The following is a 21158-nucleotide window of genomic DNA, read 5'->3' as shown; positions in this document are numbered from 1 at the left end:
GCCCTTTTTCAATTTGGCTCTAAGTTAGTTATCTAAAGCAACTGCCATTTAGAATTATCCAGGAAAGATGTTAATTGTATTCCAGGCCTAAAGGAATTCAGATCATGATCATGGCCTAGACACCCTTTGTAATAACTCTGCAAAATATGACATCAAAATGACACCATTGCTTAGAAGGATCTCCTCCATCCATAGAACGTGAACAAATGTGTGGATGTAGAAGTGATCTTAGAAAGGTACAGGAAAACCAATCTTTGGATTTTGGCTTTGTTTGTCTGGTAAGATGCCAAATGCCTTTCACATTTGGTGTGAAGACTGGTTACTGTGTTACTTTTAAATTTCAGATTAAAAAGAATTTGTTTTTGCTCTGATGAATGACGAAGTCCACGTTTGTCACATTACTAATCGCTTTCATAATGGCTTTCCGAGTTTGATGAACAAGAGGAATTAGGTCTCGTGTCACCAGTTGAAGATGGTGTTCTTGTATTCCATAAGTGGATAGCTTTCCTAGGGTCAAAGTTATTAATGTCTGGAGAGTTCAACTGAATTATCAAGAGATCTGTCATACTTTCAGCCTTGATCGTGGCACGCATTTGTGATTTGGCACGTTTCATCTGACTAAAGCCACGTTCTGCTTCTGCAGAACTTGCAGGGAGCGTCAGTACTAGGTCCACTAATGTCAGGATATTTGGATATTTGTGCAAGTAAACAGAATTCACAAAATCCCAGGTCAATTTGCAGATGTTCTGAAATCTAGGGGGAAGAATAAAAAGTGTAAAAAATTGAGACTCTCAAGTTTCATTCAAATATTTATAAAATACCAACTATGCTTACCTAGCATAAATCTCTAATTTCAACATGCTCCATTCAGTGTCCACTTCATCGATTTCCACATTGGCAGCTTCCAGTAGTGGTTCATAGTGGGCAGTCAAGATGGATACCTCTTTTTCTCCAAATTCTGCCATCAATATACGAGAGAAAAAGTCACATACATGAAAGAAACCTACAGTCAAAGAACAACGGTTAGAAGCTGGTGCATATAGGGTATCTTGATTTATCTTTGTGGGCCACAGTTGAAAGCTTCCAATCACAGTAGCCTTCACCACATCTTGGCTGGCATCTCTGAAACAACCTTGCAGCCTCTTGACAAGATGCGTTAAGACCGTGCTTCTCACATCAGAAATGTTTCCCTTTCCTCCCAGGCAGTTACCATGAAAGTGTGTGGCTGAATCTACCTGACGTTCCTTTGGTCCTGGTCTGGGGAGGAAAAGAAAAATCCCCCAGATAAACAATTAAATGAAAAAGCACCTGACAAACAATGTCCCCAGTCAAACTGTCTAGTTTGACAGACCCTCAGACCATTCCCCAATTCCTCACCTTGTTTTATACATTCTGAGCATTTCCAGGGTTGACTCTAATGAGGCAAATACATCAGCAATGGAAGAGTTTCTGTTCTGATTGACACGGGAAAGAATGCTAAGGACATTAATGACATCCACTAAGAAATGGACGAATTTAACAATGTCTGCTTGGAGAAGGAACTCCAGGAGTTCATTGGCTTTCTGGTGACTAGTGTCATTTCTGTCCTCAACTGCCTGTAACATAGATCGGGAAGAGAATAGCCGTTTATCTTTCTCAAGATTATTCTTTCAAATTTCTCAATAAAAATATTCTCTGTCAGTCTGGCAAACTAAAATAGTGTGGTATTTCAAAATGACTTACTGAATGTAGTTGCTGGACTCTCGCAGGATATCCCCTGAGAAAGTTCTGGAGGGCTGCCTGTAATCCCTGAAGCCACCTCCTGCCCCCTACTCGAGAAGGCAGCACAGGGTGAAAGTGAAGGCCTTTGAAAGCAGTTATCAGAGAACTCTTGTGGACAGGAGAACTGTGGTAGAAGTAGTAGATGCTGTGAAGAAGGCCTCTGACATCATTGTACAGGGGAACGCTCTGGAAGACCGCCCTGTAAGACAGTTCAAGATGATGTGCAAAGCAGTACACAGTCAGTGCTCGTGGCTGGATTTCTCTGAAGAGCATGCCACCCCGTTGTTTTCTCCCTCTGAGCCAGGGGCACCATCACTTCCAAAACCAACCAGTTTCTTCGCCCAGTCTTGGTTCGATAGCTTAAGTTGAAGATTTTGCTCTAGAGTTTTCTCGATGGCATTTCTTATTTCCAAAGGATCCTTCTTTTCTACGGTCTGTACCCCGACAATTTGGCAATGCACTTTTCCTGCACATGCAAACTGCACGTAGACAAGTTCAGCTTCCTCGGTTGAGCTGTCTGTGATTCCGTCACTGAGGACAGAGAAAAATTTACTTTGTTCTAGTTTCTCTCTTAGATTTCTCCGTTCCACTTCAGCGATAAAATACGTGAACGTTCTTGCTGATTTGTTAGTTCTGAATACTGGGCCGATATCGACACCCTTCATATCATCCAACTTGCACATCCACATAAAGTCTTTGAGGGGGCGTCCCGTCTTGGCGATAGCATGGCATGATCTGAATAAGTTCTCTATTCTCCCGAGGGTGACTTTGCTCATGGTCGTCACCATGAACTCTGTGGTGGCTCGGTTCACTGGAGAACCACTTGTTGCTTCCATTAGTGAAGCCTTGGCATGGGCCTCACTGAGATGATGCGCATTGAGAAATTCAGTCCTAAAGTTGTCAGTGCCATAAAAAAAACTCACTTGATTTCCTCTTGATTTTACTCCATGCTTACGGCACAGGCCACAGAACATAAGATTTAGTATCTCATCATATATAAGCCAAGGGTATTTTTTAAGCCAGATTTTCAAAAATTGATTATTCCTCTTTGGAAGATGATGGTCAAGCTTCTGCGGCCTTTTCTGCTTTTCAGTGACTCGGTTCACATCGCCTGGAGGACCCCTGCCTTTAAAATAACTCCATGTTGTTATTTTCAGTAATCACCAATCTCTACCTTTAATTTTGGTTAATATCTGCCCCCAACACTTGCTCATTATTTCTGGAAGATGTTACAGCAAATGTTTATGAGTGGGATGTCAGGCATTCTGGTCAGCACTTTAAGTGGCTTATATCATTTAACCTTCATAATCCCTTATCCCTATTTTATAGTTAAGAAAATGGACCAATCACTTGTCATTTTATAAACAAAAGCACTAGGGCACAGAGAGGTTAATTAATTTGTCTGATGCCACAGTGCTTGTATGTGGGGGAGCTGGGGATCACTAGCAGGCAGTCCTACTCCGCAGCCCCCATGTTTACATCACTATTACAGGTTTCTCATAGCAAAGGATGCTATGTTCTTCTTCACTCTAGAATATGTTTCTCTTTGCATAAGAGGGACATTGTTTTTTGCTGACATTTGCTTCCTGTGGTGAGAAAAAAAATAATAGGACACACACAGCAGCAGGCCTACAAGATTCACCTTGGACATCACTTCCATCCCACCAAAGGCCCACCTTCTCCAGCTGTGTTGTAGCCAACCTGTTCATTTAGCCCAACCTGAAAGGGCTTTAGGCTTTGAGACCCATCCCAGATGGTTTCAAGGAGCTATGCCTCATGACTCAACTCTGTCTTTTCCCCAAAGGTCTAATTTTTGAAACATGCTTGTCGGAGAGTGAAATATATATATATATATATTTCATATATATATTACATATATATAATATATATATTTCACATATATATTACATATATATTTCACATATATATTACATATATATAATATATATATTTCATATATATTACATATATGTAATATATATATTTCATATATATTACATATATATTATATATATTATATGTGTGTAATATATATATTACATATATATAAAACATATATTTATGTATTTTTTTTTCTGGACAAAAGGACAGAAGAATTTAAATCACAGAAAGCAATGTCCTAAAATAGTTTCTCTCTGAAGGCAGGGAGCCTACACCATATATTTATTTCCCTCCTGCAACTTCTGTGACCCTACTGATCATTAGACTATATTGTCCTATTTTATAATCTAATGCAAAAGTGTAATATGTGTTTGTGTAATATTATACTAAAATACCTTATGTCAACATAAAAGTTCAGTGTTTCATTTTGTTTCACTGCTTTACTGTCCTAGGTTGACTGCTCAGCTAGATTTTAAACTCTTTTGCAGAAAGAACCACACTTACTTCCTTTGTGCTCCATAATGGCAAGATGAGTGTGAGCGTGTGGCAGACATTTCAGAAAATAAACATTCCCTATTGATTTTCATGATCTCATAGCTCTTAACATCTTTTACTGGAAAACCTTTGACATTGGTCAATCTGCTTCTGCTTTTCTTACCTTATTTGCGTCTAACTTCTATTTGCCTTTTAATCAGCTTTTTGGTAGTTGTTACTGTTAGCTCCATTTTGTTCCCCCGCCCAAATCAAATCCTAAATGTTACTGTTTTCATGGAAAGGGACTCTCCTTGTAGTTGATACCTCCTGACTTCATTTTCATCCCTACACTGTCATTCTCCCACACAAGGCCTTCAGTACCAGGCTGCTGCCTGCTCGACACACACAAATGCTGGTGAACACATGAATGAATACACAAAAAAAGAAGTGAAAGAAGTCTCTCATTGCTAACAGAAAGGACGTGAACTTTTGCTACTGACTTAGCTAGCTTTTACGTTTTTAGCTTTATGAACAGAATTTCCAGAAGGTGTTATCTTGAATTCTGAGCACATACTTTCATTTGCCTAATGCAAATTCTCTGACTTCATGAGAATATGTTTCCTCCTAAAGTTACAGCTGAAACCCTGCCCACAGACAGTTTTAACAGGTCCAAAATCTTCTAGATTTACTACTGCATTTCCGTGATCTGAATCTACATAGCGGAAGGAGTTCACCCACTGAGAGAACCACAGGACATATGGAGGCTACTCCTTTTTGCACCAATCCCTAGATTTTGCCACCTGGAGAGATATCCCTGTTAATAACATCAGTCCTTCTCTATCACCCTTTCTAAGAAATCTTTCTACAGTTTTTGATTTGTGTAAAGTCAGACTAATTTAAGCAGGTTTCAGATTAAAATATGGGGCTTATATCCCTGCAAATATTGGTGCCATATTTGTATAATTTCCTCAGAGACACTAGCTTAGAAAGATCCACAGAACTTTCTAATGATTCCCCCCCCCTCACCCCCCCACCAGTGCCCTCAGTCCTGTCTCTCTGTTAGTTGAGGCTTGGTAGAGAAACAGAGCAGTATCTGTGGCTCTCTCAGAGTCTCTTTCTCCCTGTAACCCACTCACATCATTGGGCTCTAAATATCTTTGATAATCTTTTCCTGCATGTCCTTTTCAAGCCACTTTGAGACTTCACAATCTGGCCACAAGGTCTTTACTGTCCTCAAATACTGCCTCTTTCCCCATCTGGTCTGTTTGCTGTTCCATGAATATGTCATGCATGCAACCTCAAAATCTTAATGTCTACTCTATTTTCCCCTTTGTCTGGAACACCCTGCCCCTGCTTTTCTTCCTGGAAGGTTCCATTCAAAATTCTCCTCTGGGCTAACCCTTATGCTGACCCACAAAGGCAGCAATAACTACTTCCTCCTTTGAATTCTTGTAAAAACCATGTAGCTGAATGATCTAGCTTAGCCACCACAGACAAGAGTTCTGTTTGTGCTTTCTGTCTCTGAGACCAATCACTGAATCTCTGGGTCTTTAAAAGAGGTTCAAAGGAGGGGCCCCTGTCAGTTTTTAGAACAATATTAGAGTCCTGAATAACTAAATGCTGCTTCCCTTGAAAAAGGGATAAGGGTGTAGAATTTGCTGGACTGTGTTCTCTTTGGAGAGCCTCTCAGCAGAAGCAAAAACAGCCATGAACCAAATCTCTATAGGCATTACATGGAGTACTGATGGGCTTACAAAGAAAAGGAGTTCTTTTGGTTTAAGTGCAGAGGAACATTGCTAAAGTGTTCTAGTTTCAACAGACTCCAAATTGCTTTCATTGGACAAAGACTGTCTTCATGATGTGCTTGGCACTTGATGCTTAAAGACAAGATGTACCTACTCAGAGCTTAATGCAGTACACAAAATGAATGCTTTTGTTTGGGATGTTTTTGGTCCATGGGGGAGCCATAAACCCTGTGGCTTAATTCTATCAGGTGGTGTTTTTTGTTTTTTGTTTTTTTCTGGAAATGTTTCAGAGTAATGGTGTAGGTGCCTATTATGGTATGTGTACCTTCAGGATATTGAGCTAACATTTTGGATAATAATTAGAAGGGTTTGTATCACTATTGTATAACATTACATATTATATAAAAATGAGGTATTACTATAATTATATAATTAAATCACAATGGCTTATATATTACACTTAAATTGCACATTTTATGTTCCAGGCACTTTCTAAACACTTAACATATATTAATCACTTTAATAACTCATAGCAGCTCCATTGAAATACCCCATTTTCCAAATGAGGAAAGTGAGTCAGAGAGAGGCTAAATAACTTGCCCAAGATCATACTAATCAATCATTTGATGAATGGTGCCACTGAAAAGAACTGTCTGACTCTTCTTATCCTTGGGTGGGTCTTATTACTCATCCAGCCATGGGTAAGAAGTGAATCAACATGGAAATGCTGGGATGGGGCCTGACGCATGGAGCCTGACACCATGCCAACATTGGCTATTGTTATAATTCGGAAGATATTCGCTACATCTCATTCTGTGCTGGGAGTATGCTCGTGGGAATCCCTGGGACAGTCAATGAAAGAATGTCTTGCTGAAACACTGGATGCCTCTTACTTAAGCTGCTCCTAAGAGTCTAAAGTATGGATCTTTGCTGGGTGGCAAGAACAATGCTAGGATGACAAGTTGTTTCATTGTATTTTGCATGATCTTGTATGATGATCACGCATAAGGCCATTTTTCTTTTCTGGCCTATTTGTAACGATCATATCAACAAATGATATTTTGTCTCATGACTACATTTACCAAAGGAGATTTAGAATCATCACAAGTGGCAGAATTTGACCAGGAAAGGAGTGTTGAATATAAGCATTACAATATATAATGCATTTTCAATTTTTCCATTATCTTTAACAAGGACTATTTTAACAAAGACTTTTATTTTTCAAGTGGGGTAGCCAATACTCAGCAGAAAACTCCTTAAGCTTTAGTTCTTTCCATTTACATACTGATGCTAGTTACTCATAAGTATTTAAGGTCACTTGTTTTACTTAAGGATTATCCATTTCCCTCAATAATTGTATTTTTGTAGCATAATTAAAAGTTACCAAAGTGGAACTTCGGACTTTATAAGGAGTGGGCATTACCACTCCTTATAAATTTGCTAAGACATCTTGCTGTGAGCCTGGTAATATGATGACTGTTATGTGCAAATATGTTTGCTTTTTTTCCTAGAGAAAATCCATCTGTTCATCATATTTTATCATATTTTAGTGAGCTTTACAGTTGCATCTTAGATACCATAGGTTACCCTGGCATATATGAAGTCGTTCATGGAAATGATCATGTTTCTTGGCTTAAAAATAACGGCAATTTTCAAGTTCAAGGAAGAAATTCTGTAGGATTGCCCATTTAGCAATGTGCCACTAACAGCCACTTGCTCCAAACTGATCACTTCAACTAAGATGGTCTTTGGCAACTGTAGGGGTCCTAAGGTAAATACAGTGGAAAGTACCATGAAAGATTGATTTCCAATTCTCAGAAGGAATATGACAAAAGACTTCACTTAAAAGATGGATGGCGGTGTATCATTTAAGGCACTGAACAACAATTGCAGAGCTGAGGAAGAAAGACTAAAGACAGAGGGTCTTTTGGGGGCTCAGGGAGTTGGGGAGAAGGGTGAGTTGCACTTATTGGGCTTCCTCAGGGAGGGGCAACGTCAGGGTTTGCAGCCTGGCTTCAAAAATGTCATCACAGAACTGTGACTCTGGGGTGCAGAAAATGGAATGGAATGATTCTTATTTTACCTTCCCTTTATGACATTAGCAAGAAAAATAACAATGCGTATGACTTTTATTGATAGACTACCTGATACTGCGCTAAGGTTTTACATGTACTTGAAAAGCAAGCAACAACAGCAACAAATATATGTGTGTGTGTTAAAATAGTATAATTGAGCCAATAATAAAGAGTTTAAACTGATTGCTTATAGACCATAACTCATTTTGAACCGTGAAGTCTCCCAAATCTCACAGTATTATATAGCCTCGTAAGTTCTGCAGTAACTACACCAGTTATTCTTAAATATGTGTCAATTCTCCAGCTCGGGTGGGTGGAGATGGTTTCCAAGACAGAGAAGACCTCCCCGTCTGTTTGTCTGTGGTTCATGCAGTTGGGGAACAAGAGGCAAAGCAGTCTCCCGATTCTTTCCCTGAACATCCACACCCATGCCTCTTATCTGCACACTGTCTAGTGGCTGTTCCTCGAACTTTAAATATTCTGTGTATCCCTGCCATCAAACCACTCTTCTTCCATATCCTTCCTCTGAGGTATTATCCCACCAAATTTTCCCAGACCAACGTCATTGCTCGCTGATCCTCTTTTGCTCTGCATTCTTGAGCACTTTTAAAAAGTTGATACTCTGTTCCAGAGAGAACCTAAATAGAACTTTGTATTTTCTTCTTCATTACTTTTCAAATTACACCCTGAGTCTGTCAGTCAAGTGGTTTTCCTTTTACATCTATTTTTTAAAATGTATATATAACTATCTCCTGCCTCCCCCCTTTCCTTTATTCCCTCTTCCTTCCTCTTTCTACCATACTTTGAAAGCTGTTGCATTCTACCATATTCAGAAAACAAACAAATGTGTCAGTTGACATATTTTAGTCCCAATGGTTTCTAGAATTAATCTTCTAAGACATACACATGTCAACTTATAGCTGCTATTTGTTATTTGTTTTTAAACTTTTAGTTGAAATGCAGGCTCTAGACTTGAAGTTGGATCCAAGGATGTACCATGGTTATCATCGTGAATACTAAGGTTCTTAAAAAGGGATTAGAAGTGGTTGATAGTTTTCAAAATCCACTTCCACCTACGCACATGCCCACAAATGCTTTTAGTTTTGACCTGCTAATTGGATGATTTCCTTCCCATCACCCTAGTGTAGGATTAAGGCAAATCGTATTTCATATTCAGAATCTTTATACATGCATCTTTTTTAATGTAAAAAATGGTGTGAATAAAATGAAGAGCAAAAGCAAATTTGAAGAAGGAAATATGTAATAAGAGGGCACTGTGAAACCTATACAAAGGGCAAGAGAATGGAATCTGCCTGAACAAAAGAAGGAAGGGATTTCATGGGTTGGGTTTATAAAACTGTGATTTTTTTTTTTTTTACACCTGCTGATGGCCACATTTCCTTCCTGCCCAAATATTGCCAGCCAGAGTTGGTACACATCCACAGCTGCCATGTGTGTCTTTATGTATTGAAGGTGTAGACTTGCTCATGTTGATTAGTTGCACTGACATGTAGAGGTTCTCCCAAGGGGCACGTGGTTACACCTGTTTCACCCAGTGGGCTTCGCAAAGAGGTGTTCAGACTTAGAGTAAAGGAATGCCCTTTTAACTTGAGATTTGATGTGGGTTTCTAGAAATACTAAACTTAAAAAAATTTTTTAATGTTTATTTATTTTTGAGAGAGAGAGAGAGACAGAGCGTGAGCAGAGAAGAAGTGAGAGGGAGATACAGAATCTGAAGCAGGTTCCAGGCTGTAAGCTGTCAGCACAGAGCCTGATGCAGGGCTGGAACCCACGAACTGTGAGATCATGACCTGGGCTGAAGTTGGATGCTTAACTGACTGAGCCACCCAGGTGTCCCAAAATACTGAACTTTTAAAGAACAAATGAAATCTAATTACTCTGAGAGTGGAATTGTGTTAGTGCTATTGGCTATTCTCTAGAGAAAAGTAATGATTTTCCTATATGTGGATATTGGAAGATAAAATAAACCTGTTTATGAGAGGTGGCTTAGTTCAGTGAGAAGGGGCAAGAACTTTGAAGAGATCTGGATGACATATGACCATAGGCAAAAACTACTTTGTGACTCAGTGTCCAGACCTATAAAATGGAGAGGAGATGCTAATCCTACAGGACCTGTCTGAATTACCTGTGCTATTAATTGATGGAATTCATTAAAGAATATCTGGGAGTAGAAAGAGCCTGTATTAAAAAAAAAAGCCTGTGCAGATGCTATAGAGTCATAATGATAAAATGTGAAGGAAATAAAGAATTGTGTGCATGAAATACTATGTACATGTATATGTGAGCAAATTAATTAGTTAAGCAAATATTTTGTTAACAATTTATTTGTTCTGTTCTTAATCTGTGAAGCACTGAGGAAAAAGGCAAATATGAAAGGGAAATTCTCTCCTCCCTGGTCTCCCTTCACAGATTAGTCAGGGAGACAGAAACACAAACTCATAACCCCAATACAAAGCCTAGACTGGAAGTGTATGCAAAGGCTGTCTCTCTCAACTGCCAGACTAAGTAATACTCAAGTTTACCAGCTTTTGGCCAGAGGCAGGGATGGGCCCAAGAGGAGAATTAGCAGGAACGAGGATCACCACACTGCTAAAGTATTACTCACTGTTTTCCTCCTGTTTGTTTAATTCAGATCTACGCTGTATGAAGCAAACGTGTCATAAACTAGAACAGAGCAAGGGCTCATTTTGGTGACACTCAATCCCAGAGGGCTGATTTTACTTGTGAGTAAGTGATTTCCACCCTCATTAGTCTTATCCTTTTTTGTGCTTTTTCATAATAATTACTTTTCCTACCTTTAGGTGCTATAATTAAGAACTGATCTCGAAGGTTGTCAAGCTGTTCGATGGTCAGGGTGCCATTTTCTTCCTTTTCTACGGGTGGAGGACGTACTGGAGGAGGGGAATCTGGAAAGACTTTTACATCACCATTAATAAAGAAATCTTCTTGGTCTAAATAAAGTTCACTCTGAATTTTTGTCGATGTTTCAATGTGATAGCGAGCTACCTCAGTTAATTTTTCCACACTGAAAATGGAAAAATGAATAGGGTTATCCCCATTAAAAACTACTGGGTTAACAGTATTTGCTTAGGAGACATACACACAAAGTCTACACATCATATAGCTAAGTTAGACAATTCAATCCTCATGTTTAAAAATTCTAATTCTCGGGGTGCCTGGGTGGCTCAGTCGGTTAAGTGTCCGACTTCCGCTCGGGTCATGATCTCACGGTCTGTGAGTTTGAGCCCCATGTCCGGCTCCGTGCTGACAGCTCGGAGCCTGGAGCCTGCTTTGGATTCTGTGTCTCCCTCTCTCTCTGACCCTCCCCCATTCATGCTCTGTCTCTCTCTGTCTCAAAAATAAATAAACATTAAAAAAAATTAAAAAAAATTCTAATTCTCTTCAAATCCATTTTGTAGACAGGCAGAGTATAAGTAAATAGAGATTAGAAATAAAATGCATGCTCAAAGAGCTAATAGTCACATTTTACACAAAGCTGAACAAAAAGGGACTTCATAAAATATGGTTTTATTAATATTAGACCATATTTTACTGTGTAAACAAGATTATATCAAGAGATATATTTCAATCTAAGTATGAACCAGAATAAAGTTATATGGTAGAAAAACCTGTAAAATATAATTGTTAGAACAACACATTTATTTGGAATCAGGATAAATTATAATGTTAATCAAATTTAATACTGGATTTCTAGAAGAGTGGCTTTTCTCTAACTTTATATCAAGGAATTTGATGTTATTGAAGACACAATTGTCAGAATGGACTTTAGTAATATATACCCATTGAAATTGCTTTCTATTTTTACAAATAACAATTCCTAGTTAAATCATGTAGTATAAATAGCAATAGTTAGGTGCAGTAGAAAGAGTACTCAAAGCTGAGCTCTCATCCCAGAATTCTCTGTACCCATGAGTCCTTGGTAATTTACGTAAGCTCTCTGAATTTCCTTACCTTTGCATGGAGCTGATAACACATAACTCCATACCTTATGGTTATTAATGTAAAGCCACACAGGGCATGGATTTAAGCTGAACTGGGGATTATAGTTATGGTCCTAATTAAAGGCCATTTCAAAAGCCAGAGAAGTTTTTACACGAGAAGTGTATAAATATTTATACAGAGAAGTAAAACATTACCGTATTACAGAAAGGATTGTGTTTATATTTCGCAATAAAGATTGGACATTATGGAAAAATCCATTTTTAATCTGCTTTTATGTAACCCAGGAACACCAAAATACAGATACTAAAAAATTTTTTTAAATAGTATTAGTTGCTTTCTCTCAAAAGACAACCCTAGATTTCAACTCCAGCATTCTGTGTTGGTGAGTGTCCATATTGCACGTATTATCTAATTAGTTTATGCCTCGTGGTGGTTGTGTGCTGGTGCAGAGGAGAAGGCACTGGATAGCTATTAAGTTTGCAACCTTGAGTGAGAAGGGCCGACAACTGCAGACCAAGACTGAACGAGAACCAAGATCTCAAAATGGGTGTGCACCACCTAGTGGAGGTTATCAGGCATACCCTTCTTATGAATGGGAGGAATTAAAAAGTACCAGGAGAATAAAAAGCAAGATTTGAAGTTCCCAGGGATCTGATAGCTTTCTCTCTCTCTCTCTAGTTTTCTTTTACCACCAGAGTTTTTGCAATAACCAAAACAGAAAGCATAGCTGAACAGTCCTAGTTTTAACTTCTTCTGGCTACATTCAGAGGTCAGATACATACACATAATATATATCTGAGAAATTGGAATACATCTGATAAAAATAAGAATTTACTCTTGATGGCCACATGGATGAGAGCTGTGAATCCTAAGAATTAAGAAGACATGTTCTCATTTGTAAGTGGCAGGCAGAGAACAGAACCGAACATCACTGCTCTGTGATGCTAATGATAACTCACTTGGCTATACAGTAGTAAAATTATTTTAAGCCTTACTGTAATAGTAAGGTAAATAAGCCTTACTGCAACCAGGCTGAGTTATGTGTGTGTGTGTATGTGTGTGTGTGTGTGTTACTATATAGAACAACAGATATAAAAATCTAGGCTGAAGATTTTACAAGAGAACTTTCATTATGAGACAAGGATTGTAGAGAACAAACTATAACAACTGTCTTGTAGATGGCACTTGTTTCGGAGAACACTTGACATTTGTATTCTATGTAGGTAGCAACTTCTAAATCTTCAGTAAATGTTGATTGGAAACTGTAGTGTTCACGGAATCTAGATCTAGTAGAAACCTCTGGAGTTTCCTGGTTGGAGTCTTTCCTTTTATAGATGAAGGCCACAGGGCCCCAAGCAATTAGGCATGCTGCTAATTTGTGGGCAAGGAAGGAGTCCCCAGCTCTCGGAGCATCATGTCTCCTGACTTTCAGTTGAGGGCTATTTCTGCTTTGCTGAGCTGCTTTTTTACGGGAGAATTAAGGGAATAAAACTCTCTGCCCCCCACTAGAGATGAAAAGTCTGAAAAAACCTTTGGAACCCAACAGCAAAGCAGTACTGGGTATTACCCTAACAAGGGAATCAGCCTAAGTGGTAAAACATACCAGTGAATGACTTCTTAATCTCCCATTAATTGGCCCTGACTACTAATGAGCCTGGCATTAGAAAAATGTGAAACATTATCTTATTTCTGAAAAATATTTAAAAATAATGCATAATCTTACCTTGTAAACTAAGGTCCTCATTGAGCAGTGTAAAAACCAAACTCAGAAATGATGTGCAAATCTGGCTATTACAATAGGACACTTTGATATGCAACTTACTGTTTGAAACAAGCCAATACAAATGCACATGTGATCCCCTAAAAGGTCAAAATTTCAATTTGTAAATGTAATCTACATTTATAAATGCCTAAAAACCTGCCAACTTTGGCCCCCAGGACTTAAAAAGATACATTTTTAAATACACTTCATTAAAATACATTAAAAAATATACATTTTCAAAATACATTTGAAAAGCCATGCAGTATATTACCTGGCCATTTCATTCAAGTACCTCTCACCAAGCCACTTTTCCATGAGTTTATATACATCAACCACCTTTGTTAGTAAATCTTCAAGGAAAGCCAGTGCTTTTGTCTTTATCAGTTCAAGTCGGAACTGTGTGGCTATCTCTATTTAAAAAGAAAATGAGGATTTTAAAATGTATACATGCATTTTTTAACCAACTAAATTCAATTTTAAACCAATCATGCTTCAGTTTGTCCAGATGCAGGTGCACATTTAATATACGAGTATAGACAAGTAATACCTGATCTATGTCATTGAGAAAAAAATGTAATGTATGGTAGGGTCATTTGACAGTTTATTTAAACCAAAAGTATAAACTGAGATTTACATTTTATTGCACTTTATAGCAATATACTCTTTGATAAATTGGAATGGGAAAACACAAATAGATAATTTCTGTATTTCAAAAAAAAGGAAGGTACAAAGTCTCTTGATAATCTCCCTACTTTTAGAAACTTGGGATAGCAATGCCATTGTAGTTTGTTAGCACTGGAAAAACTAGGGTAAAACCCATGTGTCCCAGGGCTTATGGCTGCCCCTGGCACACACTATCCACAGACGTGGATTTTACTTCTGAAATAGTTTTCCCATCTTTCTTCTTTGCTTCTTCTACCGCCACTGGCCTAATTTGCTAAATTTTCTGATTTTTTTTTTTGAAGTCCATTTTTAGTTGCATTATATGACAAATGGAAGAGACAGAAGGAGAATATGTCTTGTAAAATCATTGTTATCTACAGAAAAGGAGGCTCTTGAACATTATTGATTCATGACTGGCTCTTCTTGGCCTCTGTTCCCAAGAACTCACTTTCAGGGCCTGTTAGCCTTTAGTTAGCATTTATTTTCCTAGTGAGAGGCCTTAATTATTCTTAGCATATAAAACCACTCGGGGCGCCTGGGTGGCTCAGTGGGTTAGACGTCCGACTTCAGCCCAGGTCACGATCTCACGGTCCGTGAGTTCGAGCCCCGCGTCGGGCTCTGGGCTGATGGCTCAGAGCCTGGAGCCTGCTTCTGATTCTGTGTCTCCCTCTCTCTCTGCCCCTCCCCCGTTCATGCTCTGTCTCACTCTGTCTCAAAAATAAATAAACGTTAAAAAAAAAATTAAAAAAAAAAAAAAGAAAACCACCAACACACGTGGTCCTAAGCCTTCTCACACTGACTCTAACATATTCTTTTTGTTTCTGTTCTTTGAGATTCTAATTATTGCTGGTGTTCTCCTAACCCCTTCCCAAATTTTCTTTGTTTCTTTTTGAGATCCCACCAGACAATTATAGAACAGTCAAATCTAGCCCTCGTGTGGTTTTATGAAAACAACCAGCTAAATGTTGTATTTTTCCATTGCTTTGCTTTGTGTTCTAGACACAACTTGAGCCAATCATGGGCTGTTGGTCCTACTGGTCTATTTTCCACTGAAAAGTATCATCTTGGTTCTTTTCAACTGCTACCTTCAAACTGCAGGGCAGCAAGGTGTTCTTCCTTGATTTTGAGCATCAGTTCCTTTTTCCTTTCCATTTCGGCAGTCTGCTCTGGTGACACTGTCACGGGTGTGGCTTCTGCTATTGGCGGCGATTTACCTAAAAGGACAGTGGAAGGTGCCGGCATGCAAGTATCCACACAGCTACTCAGATAAAATGAGAACAAAGAGAAATGTGCGGGTCTGTAGTAAACCTCTTGTGATTTGCAAAGGACCAACCCTGGCCCTGACTGTGAGTTTGAAATATTGACCTTTCCTTGAGAATTCTCCAGGTGGCATCTCAGCTAGATGCATATAAAAATGCCCCATTTGTGTAGCATCATGGGAAAATGAAGTGGTACTAGATTCCAAAGAAGGTGTGATTCAGAGCCTGGGGACAGAAATTAGCAAACCACAACATAGCATGGATGCCATTAGTCACTTGCGAAAGCACCGCTCCATACAAGGCACCAGTGTGAGCCAAGTGTTTCCCAGATCCTCATCAAGAAAAGACCAGGGAATAACCTCCAGAAGATATGGCTGAAATGAGGCTCATGGTCAAGAATCTGTAATCTACTGAACAATCTTTTCAGTAGCACTTACCTACAAGTACTTCAGTGATTACGTAAGAGAATTAGAAAATAAGCATTTGTCAGCATTTGTCAGAGAATTTGCCCTTGCGAAATGGCAGTGTGATTCCAGCTGAAGGCCCCATTCACGTGATTCTACTAAGTGCGGTAAATCTGTCTTGAAGGTCTGACCCCAATGGGTTCAAATCTTGTGAAGAGGAGATAATTGTAAACAAAGAAACTGTAATAAAATGTAATGGCAATAGTAGATGTGTGTATTCAGTTACAGGTGAAAGAACACTTAATCTTGCTGGATTTCTGTTTTATCGTCTGTAAAATTAAGGGACTTGACTCAGCCATTTAGCCATTAAGGTAAACTGGAGCATGTCTTTCAAATGCTGCTTATTTCTTTCATTTCTACCATCTGAGATGGACCATGTGGTGTGTTTTTTTACGCAGTGCTTTTCTTCTCTTTACTTCAATGTCCCCCCCGCCCCCCGCTCTCCCCGCCTGCATCCTCAGTGCTTCCATCTCACTCCTGCTCAGGATTGCTTAAATGTACTCTGGGAAGTGCTTCCCTACCCCTCAGATGGAGTAGGTGACCTTGCTCTCAAGGTCACCTGTACCTTCCCAACTAAAGAACAATGACTGGTCAAATGTCTGTCTCTGCCGACAGACTAGATTTCCATCAGGGCAGGGACTGTGTTTTTGTTCTTGTTCAAGTTCATCATGGTGTCTTTAGCACCCATCATGGTGTGCTGCTAGCAGGTGCCTAACAATCATGTCATGTCATGAGCAACTGACTACGGAGGTGACTTCTGCTCACATATTTCTGTCTCTTCCTCTCTTGCCTCAACTTACCTTAAATATGTACAGGTGGGTAATGTTGGTGGCAGAGTTTATCCCCAAGGTTGACGGGAGGTCTCTCCCAGCCCAAGTTTTCTCTCACTTCTATTTTCCATCATGTCTCCAAGACAGAGATTAGGCAGGAGGCCTCCAGGAGAGAGGTACTTGCTTACATTAAACCAGAAACCTGAATTCAACCTGAAACTTACATCCACATAATCACTTTTCACCCAAACTTGTCTCGGGTACTGCAGCCCCATTGAGCACACTTTTCAGATGACATATTGTCATCTTGGCGTTCTTCTAGCATGTTCCAAACTGTTTTTGAGGTCTGTTTTATCTTGGAGACACTTGACTATTTGGATAAACAAGTTAGGTGAGAGAGGTACACGGTATGATCAGCCAGCCGACACCACAGGAGCCTGAGTCTCTAAATTAAACCTAACAAACAGTAGCTTTAATGTGTCTGCTTAAATGTTTGTGTTCTACCAAGGAGAGGCATAAGCATCCACAGTTTTGGATGCTAAAACCAGGAATACCTTTTGCTTTTTTGTCTGCCTTTTTTTTCCTGGGCGGTTCATTTTTGACTTTTTTATTTGTACCCATCTGAGGAGATTTTTCTTTTGTATCTGTTGGCTGGTTTTCCTTTTCTTCTTCCATGAGCCTCTGATGAATTTCAGCAGCCACCTGGTTGTATATGAGCAATATTTTAATTAATGCAACACTTAGGAAATATGGTAACTGTTTGGATTTAGTCATCACTCAATTCCACTGAAGCCTCATTCTATTGCAAACAATCATGCCATGTATTCAATCTTTATGGAAAACACACTTTGGTGTCTGTGACAGTGTCATGGTTACGCTTTTAAAAAGCTTCCTTTTTAATCTCAGACTCTATGGATTTAGCCCCCTCCCCACTTCCCATTCTTCCAAGTTCCTGTTATCTCTTGGCCTTCAACCCAGGGCATTCTCCTGTATCAATGTTTCTCATCTTTTATTATTATCATTATTATTATTATTATCTTCATCATCATCATTATTATTAGACTCCCCTATAGAGTTCTAAAGACAGATTTTCCTAATAGCCTCCTCCATGAAATTTTAATGTTCCAAAGTGTATCTATGTATTTATGCATACTTGTGCTTTATACATAAAATGGGTGAGAATTTCTCACCCCACCCCCCAACCAAGTTTTGGGAATGCATGTCCTATATTGATTGGGCTCCCAGACACTTGGATGCTGGGCTTCCATTCTACTCCAACACCAGCCTCATCCAGGAAGTGCTCATGAGAATGACCTGTCCTGCAGGCTAGCATCCCTTCTAGTGTCAGCTTCCTCCACTCGGGGCACACTCAGCCTCCAGCCAACTCAGCAACCCCTCCTTTCACTTGCACAGTGTCCTGCTTTGAGAGGTTAGTTGTGGGGCCACCCCAGAAGAGCCGAGGAATGGGGAGGGTGGGGTGCTGTTGGGTCCTGTCCACATCTCCTCTGAGGCTCTGTGCTTCAAGCAGCAAGAATAACTTGTCTTGGGGACATGCCTGCAGTTTCAAAGGCTGGACCTTATGAAGTGAATCCAGCTGCCCCTGGAGAGGTGAAGAGCACTTAGGGGTGTAGCCCTAAGAAAGGAGAGTGGGGAAAAAAGACTCCCGAAAGGGAGAAAGCAAACCTGCACACACCAAGGTGGCAGGAGCAACATATGGTTGAAAACCTTAAAGCCTCAATAAAGCAATTGGTGACAAAACGGGGGTCACGACAATTTATTTATTAAAGTGTTTACTGTGTCCAAACCTGACGTTATCTCTGGGGAGGACTGAGCAAGGGGCCAAGATGAGAAGGAGGAAGTTGCTTGGAGGTGAACAGAAAGATGAATAAGGCACAATCTCTCCCCTCAATGACGCTTCGTCTTGGCAAGATACACCAGCCAGTGCCTGCTCAGCCAGAATTCCTGCACACTTCCCACCCCAGGGCTTGGCGTATTACTGTCCCCAACTGTTCTCTGAATGTGAAGTGTTGCCCAATCTTCCAAATGGGCTTTAAGCAGTTTCTAGCACCTGCTGTGCTCATAGAGGATGCCAAGGAAATGCTTATTAATAGATGGAATTTCTTCTAAAATAATCATATTCCACAGAATATACCCACAGCTTCCTTAAGATCAGTGGAGCCCTGGAGAAATAGTGAAAGGTTTCAGAGAACAAGGTTTCAGTGTGTGTGTGTGTGTGTGTGTGTGTGTGTGTGTGTGGTTTTAATTAGATGCCCTTAATCCACAAAAATGGATTTCATGATATCTACTGTACTTTCAAATTCTTGGTAAAGCTGAAAGCAGACTTGTTAACATCCCCCCACTAAATTGCAAGCAATTCATTTTTGAATTTGTTTTTGCAAAGCACAGTAAGTTAGCAATTTTCTTTAAAATTGGATGTTTCTCCTTTATAAACAATCTTGTGGTGGTGGTGGTGGTGGTGATGGTGATGATGATGATGATGATGATGATAATTATCATCATCTGCATATTTTTGGTCCATTTCCCTCAAAGACCTCTGGGTCTCTTTCAAAAATTAACATAATTCACAATACATCCAGCAATCTACCTGTAAGCCCAAAGAAACTCTAGAAATAATGTCTTGACATTGTGGGTGTTAAATATGACTTGTTTCTTTGAAATCATTGCATACCTGCTAATTAGAAGAAAGTTTTTCTGAAAATTAACATAGCACACTAAATGGGTAGCCCTTGGTAAAATTGCTATGTAGAAAAAAAGCCCGTTTTAAAGTGCTCTTATTTCAGCTGTGTTAATCTCTGCTGGTACCGTTTTCCCTGCAAGTTTGCCGAATCACGCCTGTCTCACTTGAAACTTAAAATTCAATTAAGGTCATGTAACATCAATGCCAAGAAAATCCATTAGAAACATAAAATCAGGATTCAAATATAATTATTAGGAATACTAATTAGATTAGTAATTAGTAAACTTTTCTCCTATGCTTTCTATGTGGTTTTTTAAAGTCTGCAAGGGGGGCGCCCAGGTGGCTCATTTGTTTAAGTGACCAACTTCTGCTCAGGTCATGATCTCACAGTTCGTGGGTTTGAGCCCTGTGTCCGGCTCTGTGCTCACAGTTCAGAGCCTGGAGCCTGCTTCGGATCCTGTCTTCCTCTCTCTGCCCCTCCCCGCTCATGCTCTGTCTTTCAAAAATGAGTAAACATTAAAAAAAATAAAGTCCATAAGAAAATTGTACAATTTTCAATAAATTTTCTAACGTCATGACTTACTATATTTACAATTTCTAAAACACTTTCGTATATATTATTTCACCGGATCTTTCAGCCATTCAAGAGCGGAAAAGTGTGTGGAATGTCTCCTATGTTACAGATAAGGAACTGAAGGCTAAGATAGGCTAGGTAATTTCCGTAAAATCACACAACCGAGAGAGGTTAACTTTGTGCTGTATGATGATCTTCGTGCTATATGATGCTCTAATAATGTAATATTTTACCAAGTCATTTTCCCTAGGCAATTCTGATGGGATTTCTAAGACTTGTAAATTACTTATGTAGCTCAATAAGAATAATTCTTTTTTTTCTTGAACTCCTAGATCTGGTTTCCCACTCTCTGGTGCTTGGTCATTGTAATCTTGCAGTGATCTCTATGGTCATTGCCATCATCATCAACAGTGACATCAGGATCATCGGTATAGCAGCAGACTGTGCTGAGGGCTTTAGTATCCTATTAGATGTGGGCATGATGCTAGGTGCACAGTACATAAAAAGTTTTAGAACCCAGTTAAGTATTCAGAGAAACAACTAAAGAGATAAAAATACAAACAATGACATAGATAATGAAAGCCGAATGCTTGGGGAGACAATATTGCTACAGGGACTGGAAAAGCACATGATCAGAGAAGGCAAGGCCTTCAAATAGGCAGCCAACTAGTCAGGAATCAAAGCAGGAACTAGCTCTGAAGAATTATAGAAAACATATAATTAAGCAAATAGGAGGAAGGAGGAACATATTTTAGGAGAAAAGATGACATTAGCCAAGGCATTGAAATTATTAATGCCCATGAAATATGTAGGAAGCAACATCTAGTTCATTTATGAGAGGGTTTGATGAGTTGGTACCAGCAAGATAGGGAGCTCTGAGCCTCTGGGTCAAGGGTTTAGGATTCCATGGTGGTTACCGGAGGTCATCACACTACCCCATTTTCCTCTTTGGTCAATAACAGAAGATCATTTCTGTAGCTTATAAACACCACATGCTTTTTTTGAAAACATAAATCAGTCCTTTTCCTTCATCTGGATCATTTTGCCC

General features: G+C 39.4%; 1 protein-coding gene across 1 annotated transcript in view; it reads right to left on the bottom strand.

The window, feature by feature from the left end:
• Nucleotides 1-21158, bottom strand: part of SPEF2 (sperm flagellar 2) — a 185664-nt gene that overhangs the window by 41221 nt on the left and 123285 nt on the right. The window contains exons 27-30 of the mRNA XM_058717266.1: nucleotides 17393-17540; nucleotides 15431-15559; nucleotides 13954-14092; nucleotides 10753-10982 (exon numbers count right to left, since the gene is read on the bottom strand). Of these exons, the coding sequence (XP_058573249.1) occupies nucleotides 10753-10982; nucleotides 13954-14092; nucleotides 15431-15559; nucleotides 17393-17540 (646 nt within the window). The remainder of the gene's footprint in view (nucleotides 1-10752; nucleotides 10983-13953; nucleotides 14093-15430; nucleotides 15560-17392; nucleotides 17541-21158) is intronic.

The sequence above is a fragment of the Neofelis nebulosa genome, chromosome 1 (genome assembly GCF_028018385.1).
Source record: "Neofelis nebulosa isolate mNeoNeb1 chromosome 1, mNeoNeb1.pri, whole genome shotgun sequence".
NCBI classification, from domain to species: Eukaryota; Metazoa; Chordata; class Mammalia; order Carnivora; family Felidae; genus Neofelis; species Neofelis nebulosa.
Note: the sequence above shows the minus strand (reverse complement) of the source record. Positions and strands in the feature narration are given on the sequence as shown.